The sequence below is a fragment of the Mastigoproctus giganteus genome, chromosome 7, assembly GCF_048544385.1.
Source record: "Mastigoproctus giganteus isolate SK-2022 chromosome 7, ASM4854438v1, whole genome shotgun sequence".
NCBI classification, from domain to species: domain Eukaryota; kingdom Metazoa; phylum Arthropoda; class Arachnida; order Uropygi; family Thelyphonidae; genus Mastigoproctus; species Mastigoproctus giganteus.
In genome coordinates, this window is record NC_143581.1 from 185,456,148 (window position 1) to 185,477,876 (window position 21,729).

Sequence of the window (21,729 nt, forward strand, 5' to 3'; positions counted from 1 at the left end):
AAAGAATATGTTCTTCAATGATGGGAATTCAGTTCTCAGTGTTTGGATATTTATTACTGAATGCCTCTTGGCTTGGTCTTACCTTGCATTCAAGAAAATGTTCCAAAATAAACACTTCCTCCTCAAGGAAAATCCTATATTATACACTGCACTAATTAATGCTGTAATACTTCTCAATTACTGCTGCTGTTACATTGATACTGCCACCTATCTAAATATATCTCAAGCTATATCAGATGACACTCTACTTTGTTCCCATAGTTACACACCACTGACCAGTGGATTGTGTAATAATGGATAAATTCTGCATGTCAAATAAGTATTCAGTGAATGTCATGCTCAATTTAAAAAAAAAAAAAAAATATATATATATATATATAAGACTATTTATAGTATATTTATTATTAATTTATATTGTATAGTTCTACAAACTATATGATTTTATTTGGAATTCTGAAATCGTGTGCATGCACAACTAAAAAGAAGAAAATATGTGAGTGATGAAGGAAAAAAACTTAGATTTTATAAATCAGAATTAATCTGAAATACATTTTGATTTCATTACTGCAATTAAAGATGAATTTTACACAGTAAAGCCTATATAAACTTGGGAACCACCTTAAGGGCCAACAAAAATGTGGTACTTAATAGTGCCCAATTTTACTAAATTAAAGAAATCTTGATATAAAATAAACTATATATATATATTTTTTTTTTTACAAAAAAAATTTGCTCAGAGTTTTCTATTTGAAAAAAAAAAAAGAAAAAAAAAAAACACTTTACCAAAACTTTCAAAGAAAGCAAATTCTTTTAATCTTTTTTATACATTATAAAGCTTCTTTTACTATAATCAGTTTGTTTTAATTCATTACTTCTACCCTTAAAGTTAAAATTTTTACAATGCAATATTAACAACACTACAAGTATTGTAAAGAGGGGTAAGCATCAGCAAGTATAATGAACTTCTTTGTTGCTATATTGATGTTCCATGTATACAGGTTATGGAACTGAGCTGTTCCTTGTCTATCTGTCATACTGTACTGTAAGTAAACTATACAGGTGCTATTTCTTTGCAGACAGCACCTCTTAAAATCATGATTTTTTGATAGATCCACATTTCTTTGGGGAAGAAGTTAATAGGCTACTAAAATCTGTTACAGTAACTGGAAAAAGATATGCCAAAATGTTATCAATTATTTTATCCAAATAAGGGCAAAATGAATAAGGCATCCTCAACAGAACCACTGTTCCAACAAAATAGAGTGGTATCTCATTTTCACTGAGGTAGCACTCCATTCTATTCTTCTCAAGAATGTATTTGGCAATAATCCCCATTAACTGGAGATTTGGTATTAGCATATTCCATAAAGCCCTAATTAAATTTTTTAAGACAAGTGTTAACAAAACCCACAATTAGAAAAAGATTAAAAACTGAAGCATTCAATCAGCAAGATTTTCAATATTGATCAATTTTATTTCTCAACTAGCCTCAACAACTGAAAATGATAGCCATATTAAAAAAATGAATTGAAGCAGTAAATACCTTTGTCCTATATGGATTTTGAATTCTGTTCAGGTTATAAATATCTGATATTATAAAATTTTAATTTTCATCACAGCAAATTTATTTTTTGCTCAACCATGTATTTACAATAACAGTGCACATTTAAAGACCATATCAGATATAATAATTTTTTAATCATTATACATACTCGTATGCTTCTCTAGAACAAAAATTTTGCTAAAATAATTTTAAAAACATGAAATTTTCATTTACCTTATTTCTATAATACAATGAAAATTAAATTGTATTATATTCAACTACATCAGGCCCGGGCAAACTATGGCCCATGAGCCATGTGCGGCCCACCGCACATTTTTGTGCAACCTGCGAGCTTTAATTGTATTTTCGAAAAAAGTTTACTTATTTTATGCCTTTTTGAAAAATAAATTTGTATATGTAATACATTATAGAAGTTGTCAACTTGTAAATTGTTTTATCATCTCTGTATTGTTCAAATTGAGATAGAATTTGAAATTGTGCACGAACCAGAGCAAGCCAACGGGCGCTTTTATAACGGTATAATTTGCGATTATAAACTAACTGCGGTAAACTATGGTAACAGACAACCAATGATGACGACAACGGCTTTGCTGAGGTGGCAGAGTAATAGGTTAGGACTGCTGACTGGCCGCAGTTCCAATCTGTTTTCTCTGACGGTCATCCCGCAGTTAGTTTTTTTGCGTTATCTTCAGTTATCATCTTGGTGCGAGTAGCAATAAAAATAATATTTACGGCCTTTTAAATATGAATAAAAAACGAAAAATTCAACAAGAGCATTGTGTCTTCTGTAAAAATGCCTTCATTTTTACCCCTTAGACTTGTCTTTAATAAGCAATCTTTGCTTCAAAACGCCCAATACTTTTTCCACTGCCTGTATACGTAAAACAATTCCCCCCCCCCCATCGGAGAGGACTGCATTACTCTCCCTTTGGCAAGTGCAGGCAATGCCGCACCCGTGAAACAGTATCTTCCCCGTCAGATGCCGTCGGCTAGCGGCGAGTGGTCATTTATTCGGCCAGAATAGACGAGCGTCATGATGCATTGTTTACAAAAAATGGGAAGAAAAGATGTGACACTTTTGGAGAGAGAGAATTCACCTCCGTAAGAGTAATACTTCTGTTGCAGGCTGAATCACGTATCTGTGGAATGTTTAGTATTGTGGAGACTTACCATCTAGAAGGGTGAATTTTATGTCATATAAACCCCCCTGAAGCAACCCTACACAAATATTCGAAGCTCTCCTTACCCCTTCATAAATATCATCTTTGGTTGAGTCAGGTCCTAAAGATGTCAGTCCCCAAACCTTTTTTCTACCCGACAAAATTAACACCTGCATATGAGAGGGAAAAGCAGAAAGGGACAAACACATATATATGCAGACAAAGAAGAAGAAGAGGAGGAGTAGTGGGAGAGGAGAGAGCTTTTCATTGGCAAGATCACAAGAACAACTTTTTGGACCCTTGATGATTCCAGAGATGAAGGAGAGTACGCCCAGATGCACCATGGAACTTTTTGGTAAGTTCATCCATGTTTTAGCAAATAGAACTGAATAAAATGAGCCACAAGCGAATCATATTCCCTCTTTAATTATTATTCATGATGTATCCACCTTTTCTTCTCCTAGAAGTAACTTTAAAAGATGTATATTTAATGTGTTTTATCTTTAAGATCTATTACCAACACAACTCTATAAATAATACCACGTTGTTTGCTATAATCTGACCCAACAACTACTTCTGCGTTGTTTATTAAACGCTGAGATAGATGAATGTCTATGCCATTGTCCAAGTGAAAGGAATTGCTATCTGTCTGGACTACACGAGACGCACAGATTAATTTACCTATAATCCCTCATAATATATCATAACAGTTTAGAAATTATAGCAATTGCATTAATTGTACTATGGTGGATCTATTTTATCTTTATATGTAATGTCTTCATATGTGAAAATGTTATGTGTAATAAACCATGTTTGTTTGCTAATCTTGCCTCATGACCTTCTCTGGCTACACATGAACCACTGAATAAGAACTAATAAAGAATCTTCATCGCGGCTCTGTTATTTAAACAGAGGGCCGGAGTGGAAAACACAGCACCTCCTGATGTTGCCAGTTTTATTCTACGCATATCAGAGTAAAATCGGAGAACACGAGAGTTATGTCCTAATCTAAGCTAGTAGACGATCATAAGAAACCCGGACTCTCTGGACAATTATTTTAGTGTTGGAACATGCCCAAAAGTCGTATGGTTAGCAGTTAAAGTTTCCCAGCATGCACACGCTATAACAGAGAGACCCACGGAACACTTCGATGAAGAGTGGAACACAAAATATTTTTTTGCTAACATAAATAATGAGACTATTTGTCTCATCTGCCAGGAGAGTGTCTCAGTGTTCAAAGAGTACAATATTAAAAGACATTTCACTACTAAACATTCTGAATATGGTGCCAATTTAACTCCGGAAGCGAGAAAGAAAATTGCTGATGGATTGATTCAAAATTTATCTAGACAACAAAATGTGTTTATGCGGCTAACTAAGGAACAAGAAGCTATTGTAGAGGCAAGTTTTGTTATGTCTCATATAATTGAAAAAAGCAACAAGCCTTTTTGTGATGGAGACTATATTAAAAAATGTATGACTGAAGCTTGTGGAATTATATGTTCTGACATTAAACACAAATTTGAGAATATAAGTTTATCTCGGCGAACCGTAGTAAGAATTGAATGTATCGATACAAATTTGAACGAGCAATTATTATCAGTATTAGAATCCATAACACGGTACTTGATAGCTCTAGACGAAAGTAACGACCAAAAGAATACTGCGCAGTTATTAATTTTCATATGTGGATATACCTCTAATTTTGAAATTATTGAAGAGTTTCTTTCAATGGAATCTCTTAAAGACCAAACAACAGGAGCTGATATATTTGAAAAAGTTGAAAAATGCTTAACAAGATATAATTTACAATGGAACAAAATGGTAAGCGTAACAACTGATGGAGCACCAAGTTTGACAGGTAAAAATGTTGGAGTGTTAAAGAAAATTCAGGATAAAATTTGTGAAAATTATCCTGATTATAATTTAATTACAATTCATTGTATTATACATCAATTAGTATTATGTAAAAATGGGTTAAAAGTTGAACATGTCACATCTTGTATTATTAAACTAGTGAATTTAATACGATTGAGAGGGCCTGAAACACAGACAATTCATTAATTTTCTTCAAGATATTGAATCTGAGTACACAGATTATCATAGCCAAATTCGATGGCTTAGCTTAGGAAAAGTTCTTCAGCGAGTATGGGATCTTAAAGATGACATCGTTCTATTTTTAAAACTGAAAAATATTATGGACTTTCCCGAATTAACTGATAACTGGATTTGTGATTTTGCATTTACCCTGGACATCGTGATAAACTTAAATACTTTCAACACCGTGTTACAAGGGAAAAATTTATATGCCCATGATATGGTAAAAAGTTTGAATGGATTTCAATTAAAACTCCAGTTATTCCTTCGACATTTATTGATTAACAAGGTAGACCACTTTCCAACCATGAAGTTGCTGAAGATTCCAGAAAATAAATTTGAAAAATATTGTGAAATCATCAACGCTTTGAATGACGACTTTTCACGAAGATTTGGCGACTTCTGAAAAATTGAGACAAGTTTGGCAATAGTGCACGACCCATTTTCAATAGAAATTGATAGTGCACCGAGTGAACTACAGCTTCAGAATATAGATCTGTAGTGTGATACCGATTTAAGGGAATTGCACCGTCGTGAGGAAATCTGTAAATTTTACAATACTTTTAATTCGGACAAATTCAACGAACTTAAAGATTTTGCCCGAAAAATGTTGGTTATTTTTGGATCAACCTACATATGTGAACAAACATTTTCCATCATGAATCTAAATAAAAATTCTTTACGATCAAGCATCACTGATGAACATTTACAAGCAGTTTTAAGAATCTCAACAACAAAATTAACACCTGAAATTAAAAAAATGTTAAAAGATGTAAAACAGTTCCCTTCATCTCATTAAATTCTTGGTTGTTAGAGAATAATTTTTTTATGTTATATTTCTTCTTCATGATAACAAATAACATATATCTATAAATAGTATTTTACGTGCGGTCCGCCTTCTTTTTGAATTCCTATTGTGGCCCTTCGGCCCAAAAGTTTGCCCAGGCCTGAACTACATGAATCATTCTCAAAAACTTTAAAGTTAAAAATTACCAGATCAACCATATACAAGCATCGTATTAAGAAGGACCAATAAAATTTTACAATTTAATAAGAAAACCTCGGAAAGTTTACTGGCAACTTTCAACAAAATATAAAAAGAGTAAATATATATCTGCCATTCAAGAATTATGTATTATTCACAGCACAAAAATTAATTCTTTGTTCCCAACTGATACTAGTCTAATAAATAAATAATTTCAATAAATGTATAAAAAAAATCAACAACTAGGAGACTTGTTTGTTTTCTTCAATGTCATTTCTATGGGAATTACAGCTGGAATTTAAAGTTTTAACCTCCAGCTTGGATGATTTTGAGAAAAGATTAGAAATATGGAAGGCCTGCAATAAGTAAACACATTTTAATTGTAACACTTCATGCACAGTATCAACTATCTTTTAATTTTAATAAATTATCAGATAGCACAATAAAGGATGAATCAAATGAAAACAAGATTCTGATTATCTAAATTTAAATCACATGCTGCCACAGGTGCAAACTTAAGGATTGGTCGTAATGTTTTTACTAAACAATAGAACATGTTGGCTCTCGTAAGCTAATATTAGCACTCTCCATAAAGCCATAATTAAATTTCTGATCATCTTGAAGGACAAGTGTTAATAAATTTATTAAAACTTAAACATTCAACTGCAGATGCAATAAGGATGTACCAATGAAGTTGTGGAATTCACAGTGACTGGTGCATCTAAGCTAGAAAAACAGCTATTCAGTTTCTTACAGATATCTCTCCAGCAGATATATACTGAAATATGGAAAAGGTGTATACCAACAATTGTATCATCATGCCTATATGTGTACCAATGAGAATAGATAGGCAGGAAGGAAAAATGAAGAGTGACCTGCACCCACTTCTCAGAATGTCTTGGCAACAATGCAAGGGCAGATTAGTGTATGACAGTTGATGCAGCTGTATATTAGTCTTGTGTCTACCTACATCTTTTGTAAGACTGAAAATTATCTGGCAGGACACTGATGCCAAAGAAGCATTGCATTGAAGTAAGCTATCAAACCATGGTGCTAATAGGAATGAAAAGACTTGAGAAGTCTATAAAAAAAGGTTAGTATGCACATGGGATAAATGCCTAAAGTGGGGGTCTAAATTTTTTTTGAAAAATAAAATACTAGTTATTGGTTAAAAAAAAGTGTTTTCACTTGGCTTGTCCTCATATTATAAAAACAAATTGCAAAATATATATAAATTTCCATTTATAATTCTGACAGCCCAGTTCCAGAAGAGATTACAACTTCATTGTTTTATTACAGCCACTTCACTGGCACAGTAGCTAACAGTGGTTTGGGTAATATTTTATAGAAAACGTTACCACAGCCAACTTCAAATATATACACTTATGTGTGTATATCTGGAACTCCAAATATAAGTATGTATATTTGGAGCTTTTATGCTGTAATATATATACAGTATAAATTTTATACTGTAAATATTATATACAATGCTGTCCCAGAATAACCAAGAGTAAATTTATTTTAAAGAAACCAGTAATGTGTTCTGTTACAATAACATTAAAATCAACCCCTGAATTTACTGACCTTGATTTAACAGATGAAAAAATTTGATAGGCACCTTAGTATATTCTAAGTGTGCTCATGAGATAGGGAAAACTGGAAATTCATGAGTCACAGAATCCACTAGCAAGAATTTCAGTTGGTTTATGATATGCTCACTATTATATCATTAAGTAGTAGTAAAAGAGGCATGTGATGCAAGAAAGCAAGCATATGAGCTTATGTAGCATCAGCCAAAAAAAAAACAATTTCACACATCCATTCCCTCTACAAGTTTGTCCAGTTCCTCCTTGAATTTATTTAAACTATCAACTTCCACAACAGATGAAAGTTTGGTCCAGCAATTAACCACCCACTGCTAAATGCAAATTTCTGCACCTCTATTCTACAATTGTATTTCCTCAATTTGAATTTATGCCCCCTCTGGTTCGTAATCTGAGCAAGTAGAAGAATCCCATCAGAATTCAGCGTGCTCAACTAATTCAAGGACTTATACACCTCAATCAGATCACCTTGTAGGAGCCTAGTGTCCAGCCACTGCAATTTGCAGAATTTAAGCCTTTCTTGGTAAGAGGACTCCTTCATTCCCCTCGCTAATCTTGTTGCCCTTCTCTGTACATACTCAAGCAACTCTACATCCTTCCTAAAATGGGGCCTCCAGACCTATGCAGTACTCAAGGTGTGGCCTGACCACTGCCTTATACAAAGGGATAATCAACTCCTTTTCCCTGATAGCAAAATTCCTGTATATCATTGACAACACCCCACGACATGCTCTGGCAACCTATCTATATTGCTCAGAAAACTTCATATCTGACTGCACAATCACTTCCAGGTCTTTTTCATTTTCTACCACCCTAAGTGTAGTACTACACAGTAGATATGTTTCTCTGGGATTACTTCTACCCATATGCAGTACTTTTCATTTGTTAAACTTCAGTTGCTACTTCTCGGCCCATCTGCCCATTTCAAGACCCTGTTGGAGTGGCACACTGCCATTACTATCACTAACAACCCTGCTAACCTTTGTATCATCTGCAAACTTCAACATTCAGCCTGATATACCTTCATCAATATCATTGATAAATATACAAAACAACAGTGGGCCCAACAACGAACCCTGGGGAACTCCACTAATAACATCAGTGCACTAAGCGTGCACATCCATTGATTACCACTCTGTCTTCTCCCACTCAACTACCCTAGTATCCATTGTAGCAACTTACCCTTAATACCATACTGCTCCAATTTGTACAGTAATCTTCCATGCACAACAGTGTCAAAAGCTTTCCTGAAATCCAAGTATATGATATCAAAATTATTTTTTGCACCCAGTTCCTTTGTAACTACATCATAGTATCCAATAAAATTTGTCAGACAAGATTTTCCCTTAACAAACCCATGCTGTGTCTGAATTATTGCTGCAGCCTTGTCTAGATCCTGCAATGCATCTTTAACCAGTCACTCCATTATTTTACCCGGAACAAAAGTTACACTAACTAGGCTGTAATTACTTGTGTCATCCTTAGATCCCCCTTTGTGAATTTGGGATACATTTGCACATCTCAAGTCAATGGGGACTTACCCGAGTCCAAGGATGCTGTCATAATTATGGCTAAGGGTTTGTTTACTTCCTTTTCTGCCCCCTTTAATATAACTGGATAGATCCCATCCACCCCAGTTGCCTTTTTTTATGTTTAACTTCAACAATTTCTCCTCCACTTTGCTCTCAGTTATTACAAAATCATTAAGCACCCTGTTACAGTTTGATAAACTTCTGGCATTTTCCTCCCTTAATAACCCCTCATGTGTGAATGTAGAAGTATTCATCTCTACCCTGTTTCTTTATTATAATCTCGCAACATATCATCACTGCCCTTAAGAAAGATAGTAAAAGATGAAAGTAAATGCATCTGAATGTTTTGCAATATTAAAACTGTTAAATAAATTATTCTGGTGTGTCTGTTTCCTGCATATGTGTACAAATGAAAATATAGGAAGATGGAGTGAAAAATCAAATTGTGTGAAAAGAGCAAGGCTAAGCTTAAGTCTGACCCTGAAGATTCACTGTCTCAACTTTAATTCTGAATAAAGTTTTCCAGCAAGTATTATATGATCACAATAAATTTCCCTCTTCCAACTATGTATTAACCAATGAGGTACAGATCTCAGAAAAAAACTTTTGATTTAACACATTCCCTCCCCCATTAGTCTATAAAATCGAGGGTTTAGTGTATCCAGGTCTTGTTCATTTCCAAAATACCTTCTGTTTAAATGCACTGCATCTAAACCACTGTTGTATTTCTCAAATGCTTTCTATGAACCACTTTTCTCAATATCCTTCAAAGCTTTGTTCACTTCCATAGATGTGGAAGTGAATAAGGCTCTGAAGATAAAAGTGAAATTTCTAGTTAATTTCCCAGCCCAGAGCCTTTTAAGTTCTAAAGCTGCCACCTATATTATTACTTACAACAGTCTGACCCAGTTATTTTTTTAATTATATTTCAGCAAACAGTAAAAAATAACAATACAATAAAATAAAATTTATTTTTACTTAATTGTACTTCCAGTTCTGCATACAAAGAACCAGATAACTTGCAGTCAATTTGCTCCCAAAGAATTCTAGTTACAATCATCAGTTTATGTTTTTGTTGATTTTTAAGTAAATTTGATTTATTTCAAACTTCAAAACGGCTGATAAAAGGGAAGATCAGTGCCCAAGCATTAGATGTTGTAAAAAACTATTACAAGTAGAGAAAATGATAGCTTGATAACAGTAGATTATGGAAATAATTAGTTATAATGAAGCATCATTAGCATTAGTAGAGGCATACGATGCAGGAAAGCAAGCATATGCAGCTTCAGCAAAAAAAAAAAAAAAAAAAAAACTTTCCCATTTCGCCCCTCCATTTGTTCCAAATGCCTGTCCAACTCAGCCCATCAACTTCCTCAACAAAAGATGGAAGTCTGTTCCACAAATCAACTACCTGCTGGCAGAAGACAAATTTCCGCACATCTATTCTACAACTGTCTTTCCTCAATTTGAATCTCTACCTCCTCCTCAGGGTCTTAATCTGGATAAGAGGAAGAATCCCATCAGCATTCAGCTTACTCCACCCATTCAAGGCTTTATACATCTCAATCAGTTCATCTCACAGGTGCCTACTCTCCAAGCACTGCAATTTGCAGAACTTAAGCCTTCTTGGTAAGAGCACTCCTTTATTCCCCTGCCTTTCTTTGTACTCGTTCTAGAAACTCTACATCCTTCCTAAAATGAGGCCTATAGACCTGTACACAGTACTCTGGTGTGGAGTGAACATTGCCTTGTATAACGGGATAATCACTTCCCTGTCCCTGCTAGCAAAATTCCTATATATCATTGACAAGATTCCATGACCTGCCATGGCAGCCTCTTTGCACTGCTCAGTGAACATGAAATACTGCTATACAAATTGGAGAGGTATGTCATTAAGGGTAAGTTGCTACAATGGATAAAGGGATTGTTGAGTGGGAGACAACAGAGAGAGAGTGGTAATCAATGGAGACTGCTCTTCATGGACAAATGTTATTAGTGGAGTTCTCCAGGGTTCGGTGTTGGACCCATTGTTGTTTTGTATATTTATCAATGATATTGATGAAGGTATATCAGGTTTAATGTCCAAGTTTGCAGATGATACAGAGGTTGGCAGGGTTGTTAACGACCGTAAAGACAGTATGCTACTCCAACTGGATCTAGATAAGTTGGGAAAATGGGCTGAGAAGTGACAATTGAAGTTTAACATCGACAAATGCAAAGTACTGCATATGGGTAGCAATAACTGAAGAGAAACGTACCAACTGTGTGGTACTACACTCAGTAAAGTGGAAAGTGAAGAAGTGAAAATGCCAAATATGAAGTTTGCTGAGCAGTGCAGATGGGTTACCAGGGCAGGTCATGGAGTTTTCTCAATGATATATAAGAATTTTGCTAGCAGGATAGGAAGGTGATTATCCCGTTATAAAAGGCAATGGTCAGGCCTCATTTTAGGAAGGATGTAGAGTTGCTAGAACGAGTACAAAGAAAGGCAACAAGATTGGTGCGTGGAACAAAGGGGTGCTCTGACTAAGAAAGGCTTTAAGTTCTGCAAATTGCAGTGCCTGAAGAGTAGGCACCTGCGAGGCGATCTGATTGAGGAGTATAAGGTCTTGAATGGGTTGAGCAAGCTGAATGCTGATGAGATTCTTCCTCTTGCTCAGACTAAGAACCTGAGGGGACAGTTTCAAATTGAGAAAGACAGTTGTAGAATAGATGTGCAGAAGTTTGCCTTTAGCCGGCGAGTAGTTGATTGAGGGAACAAGCTCCCATCTTTTGTTGTGGAAGCTAATAGCCTAAATAAATTTAAGGCTGAGCTGGACAAGCATTTGGAATGAATGGAGGAGTGAAATGGAAGGAGCTTTTTTTTTAAGCTGATATTGCATAAGCTTGCTTTCTTGCATCGTATGCCTCTACTAATGCTAATGTGCAACAGTATCAAAAGCTTTTCTGAAATCCAAGTATATGATATCAAAATTATTTTCGGCATTCAGTTCTTCTGTGACCACATCATAGTATCCAATCAAACTGGTCAGACAACACTTCCCTTTAATAAACCCATGCTGTGTCTTATCTATTACTGCAGACTTTCCTAGGTGAACCTGCAATGCTTCTTTAACCAGTGATTCCATTATTTTCCCCAAAACACAAGTTAAACTAACAGGTCTATAGTTACCTGTGTCACCTTTGAACACCTTTGTGAATTGGTGATACATTTGCACACCTCCAGTCCATGGGGCCCTCCCCTGAATCCAAGGAAGCTCTCGTAATTATGGCTACGGGTTTGCTTACTTCCTTCGCTGCCTCCTTTAATATAACTGGATAGACCCCTTCCACTCCAGGTGCCTTCCTTATGTTTATTTTCAACAATTTCTCCTACACTTTGCTCTCAGTTATTACAAAATCACTTAGCTCCCTGTTAGAGTTTGATAAACTTCTGGCATTCCCCTTATTGAATAACTCCTCATGTGTGAATGTTGATGCAAAATAATCATTCAGTTTATCAGCTACCTGAGCATGATCATCGATTGTTAATCCATCTATGTTAAGTGGTCCAATCTGATTCATCCCTTTCCTTCTAGTTTACATAAGTAAAGAACTCTTTGCTGTTTTTCTTTGCATCCTTTGCCAAGGATTTCTCATAATCTGCCTTCGCCTGCCTAACCATTCTAATAGAAGCAGTACAAAAATCACTTTTGCCTCTGCCTACGGCCACTGTTAACCTTTTAGTTTGTGAATCCCCCACCAAGCTAGCAGTTTTTTGACCCACCTAACAATGCCTCAATAGCATCAGCAAATATTCTTGCATCCTTTCTACTTAAGTGTATCCCTTCCCTGTAGAAGCAGTCTCTCCTGTTAACAAGTACAAACCAGGCTGAAAAATATTCTATCCCTTGAGCCTTGCACAATCTTTCCAGGGCCAAATTGATCAACAAGGCTCTCATCATGTACTCCCTCCTATCGTGTCTGGGCAGAATTGCAGACACTTTCAAATTCAACTCTTAACTCATGGCTTTTTTTTTTTCAACATTGACGTGTGCTTGTTAAGTAATTCCGCTGGTCTCCTACTCTTAATATCATTAGTGCCAACGTGTACAACAATATCACCTTTTGTGCCCTTAAAAGATGATATCTATTCTACAACATCATCAACCTTTGCCCCTGGCAGACATACCCTGGTCCTGTTCCACCTATCCTTTTTGCACAATACGTTCCCCGTTTCTCTGACAATAGAGTCACCGACAACTAGTTCCTTTGGGACCAGCGCATTCTGCCTTGGGGAGTTGCCGCTGTGTTCAAGTGCAAGCTCTGGAAATGATGTGGGCAGCTGAGAGCTGGATGGACCCCTCAATTTAAATCCTACGAGGGGCATCCAAGCTGTCCTTCAAGCTCTCATATAGGCCAATAACAACGCTGTTGGCACCTGATTTCCTCACACTCCTTACATCGCACACACACACAAAGACATTCCCCTTGGCAATATCATGTCCCAATCTTGATTGCTCCACAAACATCAAACAAGCACTGAATTTCAAAAGGCTGTGATTCAGAGGATAACCGTGCCCCCCCCCCCCCCAGTCCTCCCCTGAGCCAGCACTCCTATTAGTTTGAGCCTTTTCCTTTGCTGCTCTGGTCTGAGTCATAATTTCTATTCAATTTTAAATAAAATTCCAATACAAAATATAACCCTAAACTTATATCCCAATGCAGTTATAATACTATATATTAGTATTAGCATTGGCAGAGACATATGATGCAAGAAAGCAAGCTTAAGCAGCATCAGCCAAAAAAAAAAAAAAAAATGCTCCCATTTCACCCCTCTGTTCGTTCTATATACCTGTCCAGTTCAACTTTAAATTTATTTAGGCTATCAACTTCCACAACAAAGGATGGAAGTCTGTTCAACCAACTATCCACTGGCTAAAGGCAAATTTCCCCACATCTATCCTACATCTGTCTTTCCTCAATTTGAATTTATGCCCTCTCAGGTGATTATTCTGAGCAGGAGGAAGAATCCCATCAGCATTGACCATGCTCAAACCATTCAAGACTTTATACACGTCAATCAGATTACCTCGTAGGTGCCCAGTCTCTAGACACTGTAATTTGCAAAACTTAAGCCTTTCTTCGTAAGAGCAACCCTTTGTTTCATTCACTAATCTTGTTGCCCTTCTCTGTACTCGTTCCACAGCTCTACATCCTTCTTAAAGTGAGGCCTCCAGACCTGTATAAAATACTCAAGGTGTGGCCTGACCATTGCCTTATACAAGGGGATAATCACCTCCTTATCCCTGCTAGAAAAATTCCTGTATATCATTGACAAGACACCATGACCTACTCTTGCAGACCGTCTGCACTGCTCAAAAAACTTCATATCTGCCTGCACAATTACCCCAAGGCCCTTTTCACTCTCTACCACTGTCAGTGTAGTTCCACAGAGTTGATACGTTACTCTGGCGTTACTGCTTCCCATATGGAATACTTTACATTTGTCAATGTTAAACTTCATTTGCCACCTCTCAGCCCATCTGCTCAACTTTTCTAAATCCTGTTGCAGCAGCATATTGTCATTCGTGTCCTTAACAACCCTGCCAACCTTCATATCATCTGCAAACTTGGACATTAAGCTTGATATTCCATCATCAATATCATTTATAAATACAGAAAACAACAATAAACCCAACACTGAACCCTGAGAGTTTAGTGTTGGGTTTATTGTTGTTTTAATAACATTAGTCCACGATGAGCAGTGTCCATTGATTCCCACTCTTTGTCCTCTCCCACTCAACCATCCCTTTATCCATAGCAGCAATTTGCCTCCAATGCCACACGGCTCCAATTTGTTCAGCAGTCTTCCATGTGCAACAGTATCAAAAGCCTTTCTAAGATCTAAATATATATGATATCAAATTATTCCCTGCATACAGTTCCTTTGTGACCACATCATAGTATCCAATCAAATTGGTCAGGCAAGACTTTCCCTTAACAAAACCATGCTGTGTCTGAGCTATAACTGAAGTCTTGTCTAGATGATCCTGCAGTGCTTCTTTAACCTGTGCCTCCATTAATTTTCCTGGAACAGAAGTTAAACTAACAGGTCTATTTACTTGTGTTGCCCTGTGATCCTCCTTTGTGAATTGGGGTCACATTTGCACATCTCCAGTCCATAAGACCTCCCCTCAGTCCAAAGAAGCTCTTATAATTATGGCTAAGGGTTTGCTTACTTCCTTTGCTGCCTCCTTTAATATAACTGGATAGATCCCATCCACTCTGGGTGCCTGTTTTATGTTTATCTTCAACAACTTCTCCACTTTCCTCTCAGTTATTACAAAATCATCTAGCTCACTGCCAGAGTTTAACTCACTTCTGGCATTCCCCTCCATGAATAACTCGTCATGTGTGAATGTAGATGCAAAATACTCATTTAGTTTGTTAGCCACCTGAGCAGGATCATCAACAGTTGAATCATCAATATTCAGTGGACCAATCTGTTTCATCCCTTTCCTTCTAGAGTTTACATAGGTAAAGAACTCTTTGCTTTTTCTTTGCATCCTTTGCCAAAGATTTCTCATAATCTGCCTTTGCCTACCTAATCTTATTTACGACTTGGTTAAAGACCAGCTTATAACTATCATAGGCTTCCATGACAACCATTAATTTATATGTATCCCATGCATTTTTCTTCTCTGCCATATGTCTCATTAGTTCATCTGACATCCATTTAGGCCTAAACCTTGAACAATATTTCTTAGTTGGTATGTAAAGCCTAGTAGCTTCCAAGATAAATTCTTTGAATGCTATCCATTTTGAATTTGCTGTTCATAACATCATCAATTGGTCCCACCATATAGAATTTTGTACTATCTCAGACCACCGTAGTCGCCTTTACGAAAACAAAAACCCTTCCCTATACCCCTGATGGTAGTTACCTCTTTGAGTAAATCCCACTTCAGCACACTGTGATCACTGCCACCTATTGGTTCCTTTATCTGCAGATTCTTAATACATGAAGAATCACTACTGATAATCAGATCAAGAGTATTACTCCCTCTAGTTGCCTCCTGAACATGTTGATGTAGAAAACAATCATCCAATAAATCCACAAAAGCCTTGCTAGTGTGTGAGTGACCAGCCCCCAAACTCTAGTCAGTATCTGGGAAATTGAAATCTCCCATTATAAGACTCTCTGATTTACTGGCCCACTTTATTTCCCCGTACAGTTGATTATTATACTCATCAGAGTCATTAGGCCTATAACACACTCCTACTCTCAATTTTGATCTCCTCATGCTTATATCACACCAAACTGACTCGACACTACACTGTCCAGCAATGTTGACTGTCTTCACTTCTTTGGATTTTATGTATTTCAGTATCAAATATTATCTCCGAGTTACATCATATGACTTTCTTATCTCCTGTCAAGTTATATGTATTAATTTATAATGTTACGTTTGTAAAAACTAGGTCATTGTATGTATTTAGTTAAAAAAGTACAATTTAATTGAAAATGAAATTTAATAAGATTAGTAAATTGTACTGATTAAATTATACTACCATACTCGCTATCTAGTTTTCCGTTAAACCTTACGCTATCTAGTTCAGGGTACACGTTTTATTGTATAACTATGGCAGCAAGTTACGAACCGTAAATCTAGGGACACGAAGTATTAATTACTTTCAAAATCGTGTTATCTAAATTCTAAATAAACCACGGAGCTTAACTTGGTCTATAAGCTACTTATAGAAAATAATTTAATCTAACGGTTAAGTCAATAAAACGGCTAAATATAATTAAAATTTATATTTAGCTGTTTTATATATGTACAATCAGTCCTCGTATAGCATGATAGTTGTGTTCCTAGAAACCCTCGTGCAATATAAACAACAGGCCCTATGGGAAAAATAGGGTTAGGTGCCGGCCACCCAAGATTGAACACACAAACCAAAACCAAAACATTACCAAACACAATAAATAATCATAATAAAATACGTATTTTATTACGACTATTATGTAATAAAATATTGCTAATGCTTTTGCTTCTATCGTAAGCAAACTTGTTTTTTGTTTGATTTTCTATCCAAACAGATAACAGCCATTCCATCTCTTCCAATTCTTTGTGTCTTAATCTAATGGATTTTAATTACACTTTGAGTTGTTCTCGCTATCAAAGTTGTTTTTATTTTCTCTGCATTCTTTGTAATTCTCTGCGTTGCCTCATTTAGTTCTGTAGCACGTGGAATATCACATGGTCTTTCATTTTGCTCAAAGCATTTCACAATTTCATATTTTTTCTCTATCGACAGAGGCGGACTGGCCATAAGCCTTACCAGGGAAACCCCGGTGGGCCAGAGGCCGGTGTGATTTTGGCCATAAACGCTAGCATGAGGCCACTACAAATTTTCCCGGGTAAGAATTTTTGACCCAGTCCACCTCTGTTTATTGATATCGCTTTTCTTTTTCTCTCTGAATCTGTAGTGTCTTCACCAGGACACTTTTCACACCTTTTAAGTATTTTACTCATTTTTAGGGAACAAAGCACAATTACAAAATGAGGAGGCACGCTTGATACACATAAACAAAGCTGTGCACAGGTAGCAACTGAATAAACAACACCGTAAAGGCAGAGATACACTATTAACACTTCACATTTTACTAAAGCACATTTCTAGGGGTTACTACCATAAAACAATAAAAACAATTTCCAGTTGCATTTCTGCTAGTGGAATCTGTTATAAACTGGTAGTAACTCGATCTAATTGCATTTGCGATTATACCGATAGCTGCAATTGTGTTGGTATTTATGTTATTATGGTGAAATGTGTTTCCCCTTCACTGATATAAAACACATAAATACATTTTCAGAATCTTCTCTTTGTTCCTATCGTGTTGCATTCGGTTGGGGTGATTCCGCGTTCGACTGCAATTTCTTGTAAGCAGAAAGGCAAATCACGCATAAGTGAATTCGGTTTGTGTTATATAAGATATCGTTCTCCTATTTATAAATAGTGTATGATCGAATTCGTGTAGTGTAAACACGTGTTATACAAGGACTGACTGTATTTATTAGATAATATGAATCAGAGCTGTAATACTCAATACGATCTACGTTGATAATAATATTTGTAAAATAATAAGAGGAGTTTACCTCAATATAGTACGTAGAACACTTCCGTATGATACCCTCCAGAAATTAAAATGGAAAAATCGACAACTTACCGGTAAATTAGAGTAAAATATAAATAATTAAATAATTAAAAAACCAATTTAACACAATTCAAATCAATTTAAAACAATTAAAAATCAAATTAATGCAATTAAAAGAATCTAACGAAAATATTCAAAACGATTTTCCATCCTGAAGCCCACAACGCTTATCGACCGTATGTCGTGATCACAGGAATGAAAATTACCGAATCGGGTTAAACCTGAAACTTAAATAGTGATTATTTGTCTTCGCGCATGCAGGTCCACGCATCGGAGATCAAATATGGCCACTGAACATTAACAGAATTCTCGTGTAATTTAATTTCTACGGTTTCTGCAATTAATAGTCGCATATAATTACATTGAACATTAAGTATTTTGGCCTCGTTAAATAAAAAAGTATGATATGTTTTTTGTTAATGGCATGAAAGGCTAATTCTGACGCTGCTGAACGAGAAGCACGAACTGAGGCTTCATGTTGATTTACCTGAATATTAAGAGAAAATCGCGTGGAACCTTGGTAAGACGAGTCGCAATCACAGCAAGAAATGTTGTATACCAGATCATTAATTTGTGTTGCGAACGCGGAAAGAACTGAGCAGTTGTTCAGTATAGTGTGTAACTTCCGTATTGGCCGGGCTACAATTTTAAATTCGGTATCTTTAAAGAATCTATTAAGTTGTTTGTGCCACTGTTCAACAACAAATTTTTGGATGTTGAAAGACAGAAATAAAGTATTTTTTGATATTACTATTGTTGGTTGGTGTAGTATTTTGTATTCTATCCTTAGCCTGTACCCTAATTCGGTTTATTGTGGCAATGGAATAACCCCTGTTTAAGAACCTGCTAGTTGATATTTATATTTCTGAGTCCAAAGCAGATTCCGTCGTTGAATATTTATAGGCATTTAGAAAGTGATTAAAGATAATCGATCTTTTGTAGGTGAACGGGTGATAGCTATTATAATGTAGAAGCATACCGGTGTTTGTAGGTTTTCGATAGATGCTAAATTGTATTTTATTCAAGTCCCGGGTAAGCATGAAATTTTGAAAGTTTAATGACTTTGTATCCGCATCCTCTCTTTCCAATGTAAATTTGGGTCTAGAATGAATATTATTAAATGAATGTAAAATGTCTTGGATAGTACTACTATCGGTAATAACTAGAACATCATCTAAATACTTACTGACTATTTCATACACTTCCTGTCTCTCCAGTAGTAAACAATCGATACACACAATTATGGGAGATTTTTGAATACTCGGCCCAAAGTTACCATATTTCTTTTCTAAGATATTGCCTTCAAAACAACATCGTTCCGAAGTCTGCCAGGATTAATTTAAATCAAAAAATTTCAGGCATAAAACAACTAACACTGGCGACATTGCATAATATTGTTAAGCTTGCCTTAAAATCTCGATATTCGAATAAACAAAAATACCTTTCCCAGGTTAGGAAGCTTCGCGATAAATTAAAAAATTATCTACATCCGAACAATTGGTCTGTATTGAACACATCCATAGATTTGTGACGGGAAGCACAGGCCTCAGAAATAAAAAACAGACACATTAATAAGTTGCAAACACTATCGGATAGGTCAAGACACGTTCATGCGAATTCTAACAAATTGTCGCGGGCTTGCGACCAAGTTCATACGAGTTGGGTGACAACCCCCCACAGACACACAACGTACTACCACAGAATATGTCAGCTAGTTCACGAACACCCCCTCACCCAGCATGCAATGAACCGACATATCAACAGGTTACAAATCTTTCCTCATGTACGCTATCACAGGACCAGATTTCACTTTTATCCAACGGACTAAATTATAATTTACCACCTCGAAAACTACTTAAAAAACAATGCATAATTGATATTGAATTTGGACTTCGTAATGTTCCACAAAAAGATGTATTTATTCAACAAGTTAACCAAGTAGTGAATAACATAAAAGAAACGCGACTTCCTAAAATGAATCACATGACAGTTCAGCTTTACGAGAACTTCGGGGAAATAAGGACATTATTATACAGAGGGCAGATAAAGGAGATACAGTGGTAATACTAGATTAACCTGATTATATTAATAAGTTAGATTCAGTTGTTTCAGATACCTCCACTTATCTTGAAGTAGACCCGGCATTGTTTACCAATTTGGTCAATCAATACAATAAAACGTTAACTAGGTATGGAAAAAACGACTACATTACTATGGTCCAGTTAAAGGAATTGAAAGCCAGAACATACAATATTCCTGCACTTTTCGGTCAGGTAAAATTACACAAGACTGGATTTCCTATTTGACCTATTGTTTTCCACAGGAACTCGGCATTTTCATCCTTAGCCACACATGTATATAACATTATAAAACCCTTTAGACAGGTAATACAATTTGGGATTAAGAACTACGATACATTATTTAATAATCTTAAAGACTGTAGACTCAGCGACAATGACAATTTATTCTCACTAGATGTTACCTCGTTATATACGAATGTAAACGTTGAATACACATTAGATATTATTCGGGATATGTTAAATAAAAACTCGACACCGATTAATTATACGAAGCGACCTATTAAGGAAATTTTTCACTTACTGTTAGTTGAGGCCAACTACATCACCTTTCGAGTCAAGGTGTACAAACAAATTTTTGGATTACGAATGGGTTTGAGCTTGAGCGGCTTAATGTCAGAGATCTATCTCTCAACGATTGAGCATATACATTTGACGCCTTTTCGACCCCGTATCACATACTATGGGAAGTATTTAGATGATGTTCTAGTTATTACTGATAGTAGTACTATCCAAGACATTTCACATTCATTTAATAATATTCATTCTAGACTCAAATTTACATTGGAAAGGGAGGATACAGATACAAAGTCATTAAACTTTCTAAATTTCACGCTTACCCGGGACTCGAATAAAATACAATTTAGCATCTATCGAAAACCTACGAACATTGGTATGCTTCTACATTATAATAGCTATCACCTGTTCACCTACAAAAGATCGATTATCTTTAATCAATTTCTAAATGCCTATAAATATTCAACGACGAAATCTGCTTTGGACTGAGAAATACAAATATTAACTAGCAGGTTCTTAAACAGGGGTTATTCCATTGCCACAATAAACCGAATTAGGGTACAGGCTAAGGATAGAATACAAAATACTACACCAACCAACAATAGTAATATCAAAAAATACTTTATTTCTGTCCCATATGTTGAACAGTGGCACAAACAACTTAATAGATTCTTTAAAGATACCGAATTTAAAATTGTAGCCCGGCCAATACGGAAGTTACACACTATACTGAACAACTGCTCAGTTCTTTCCGCGTTCGCAACACAAATTAATGATCTGGTATACAACATTTCTTGCGATGATTGCGACTCGTCTTACCAAGGTTCCACGCGATTTTCTCTTAATATTCGGGTAAATCAACATGAAGCCTCAGTTCGTGCTTCTCGTTCGGCAGCGTCAGAATTAGCCTTTCATGCCATTAATGAAAAACATACTTTTTTATTTAACGAGGCCAAAATACTTAATGTTCAACGTAATTACACGCGAC

General features: G+C 35.9%; 1 protein-coding gene across 1 annotated transcript in view; it reads right to left on the bottom strand.

Annotated features, from left to right (window-relative positions):
• Positions 1-5,971: 5,971 nt before the first annotated feature.
• LOC150083394 (putative phosphatidate phosphatase) overlaps positions 5,972-21,729 on the bottom strand; it is a 95,882-nt gene continuing 80,124 nt past the window's right edge. The window contains exon 6 of the mRNA XM_090378494.1: positions 5,972-6,162. Within this exon, the coding sequence (XP_090234620.1) occupies positions 6,049-6,162 (114 nt within the window). The 3' untranslated portion in view covers positions 5,972-6,048. The remainder of the gene's footprint in view (positions 6,163-21,729) is intronic.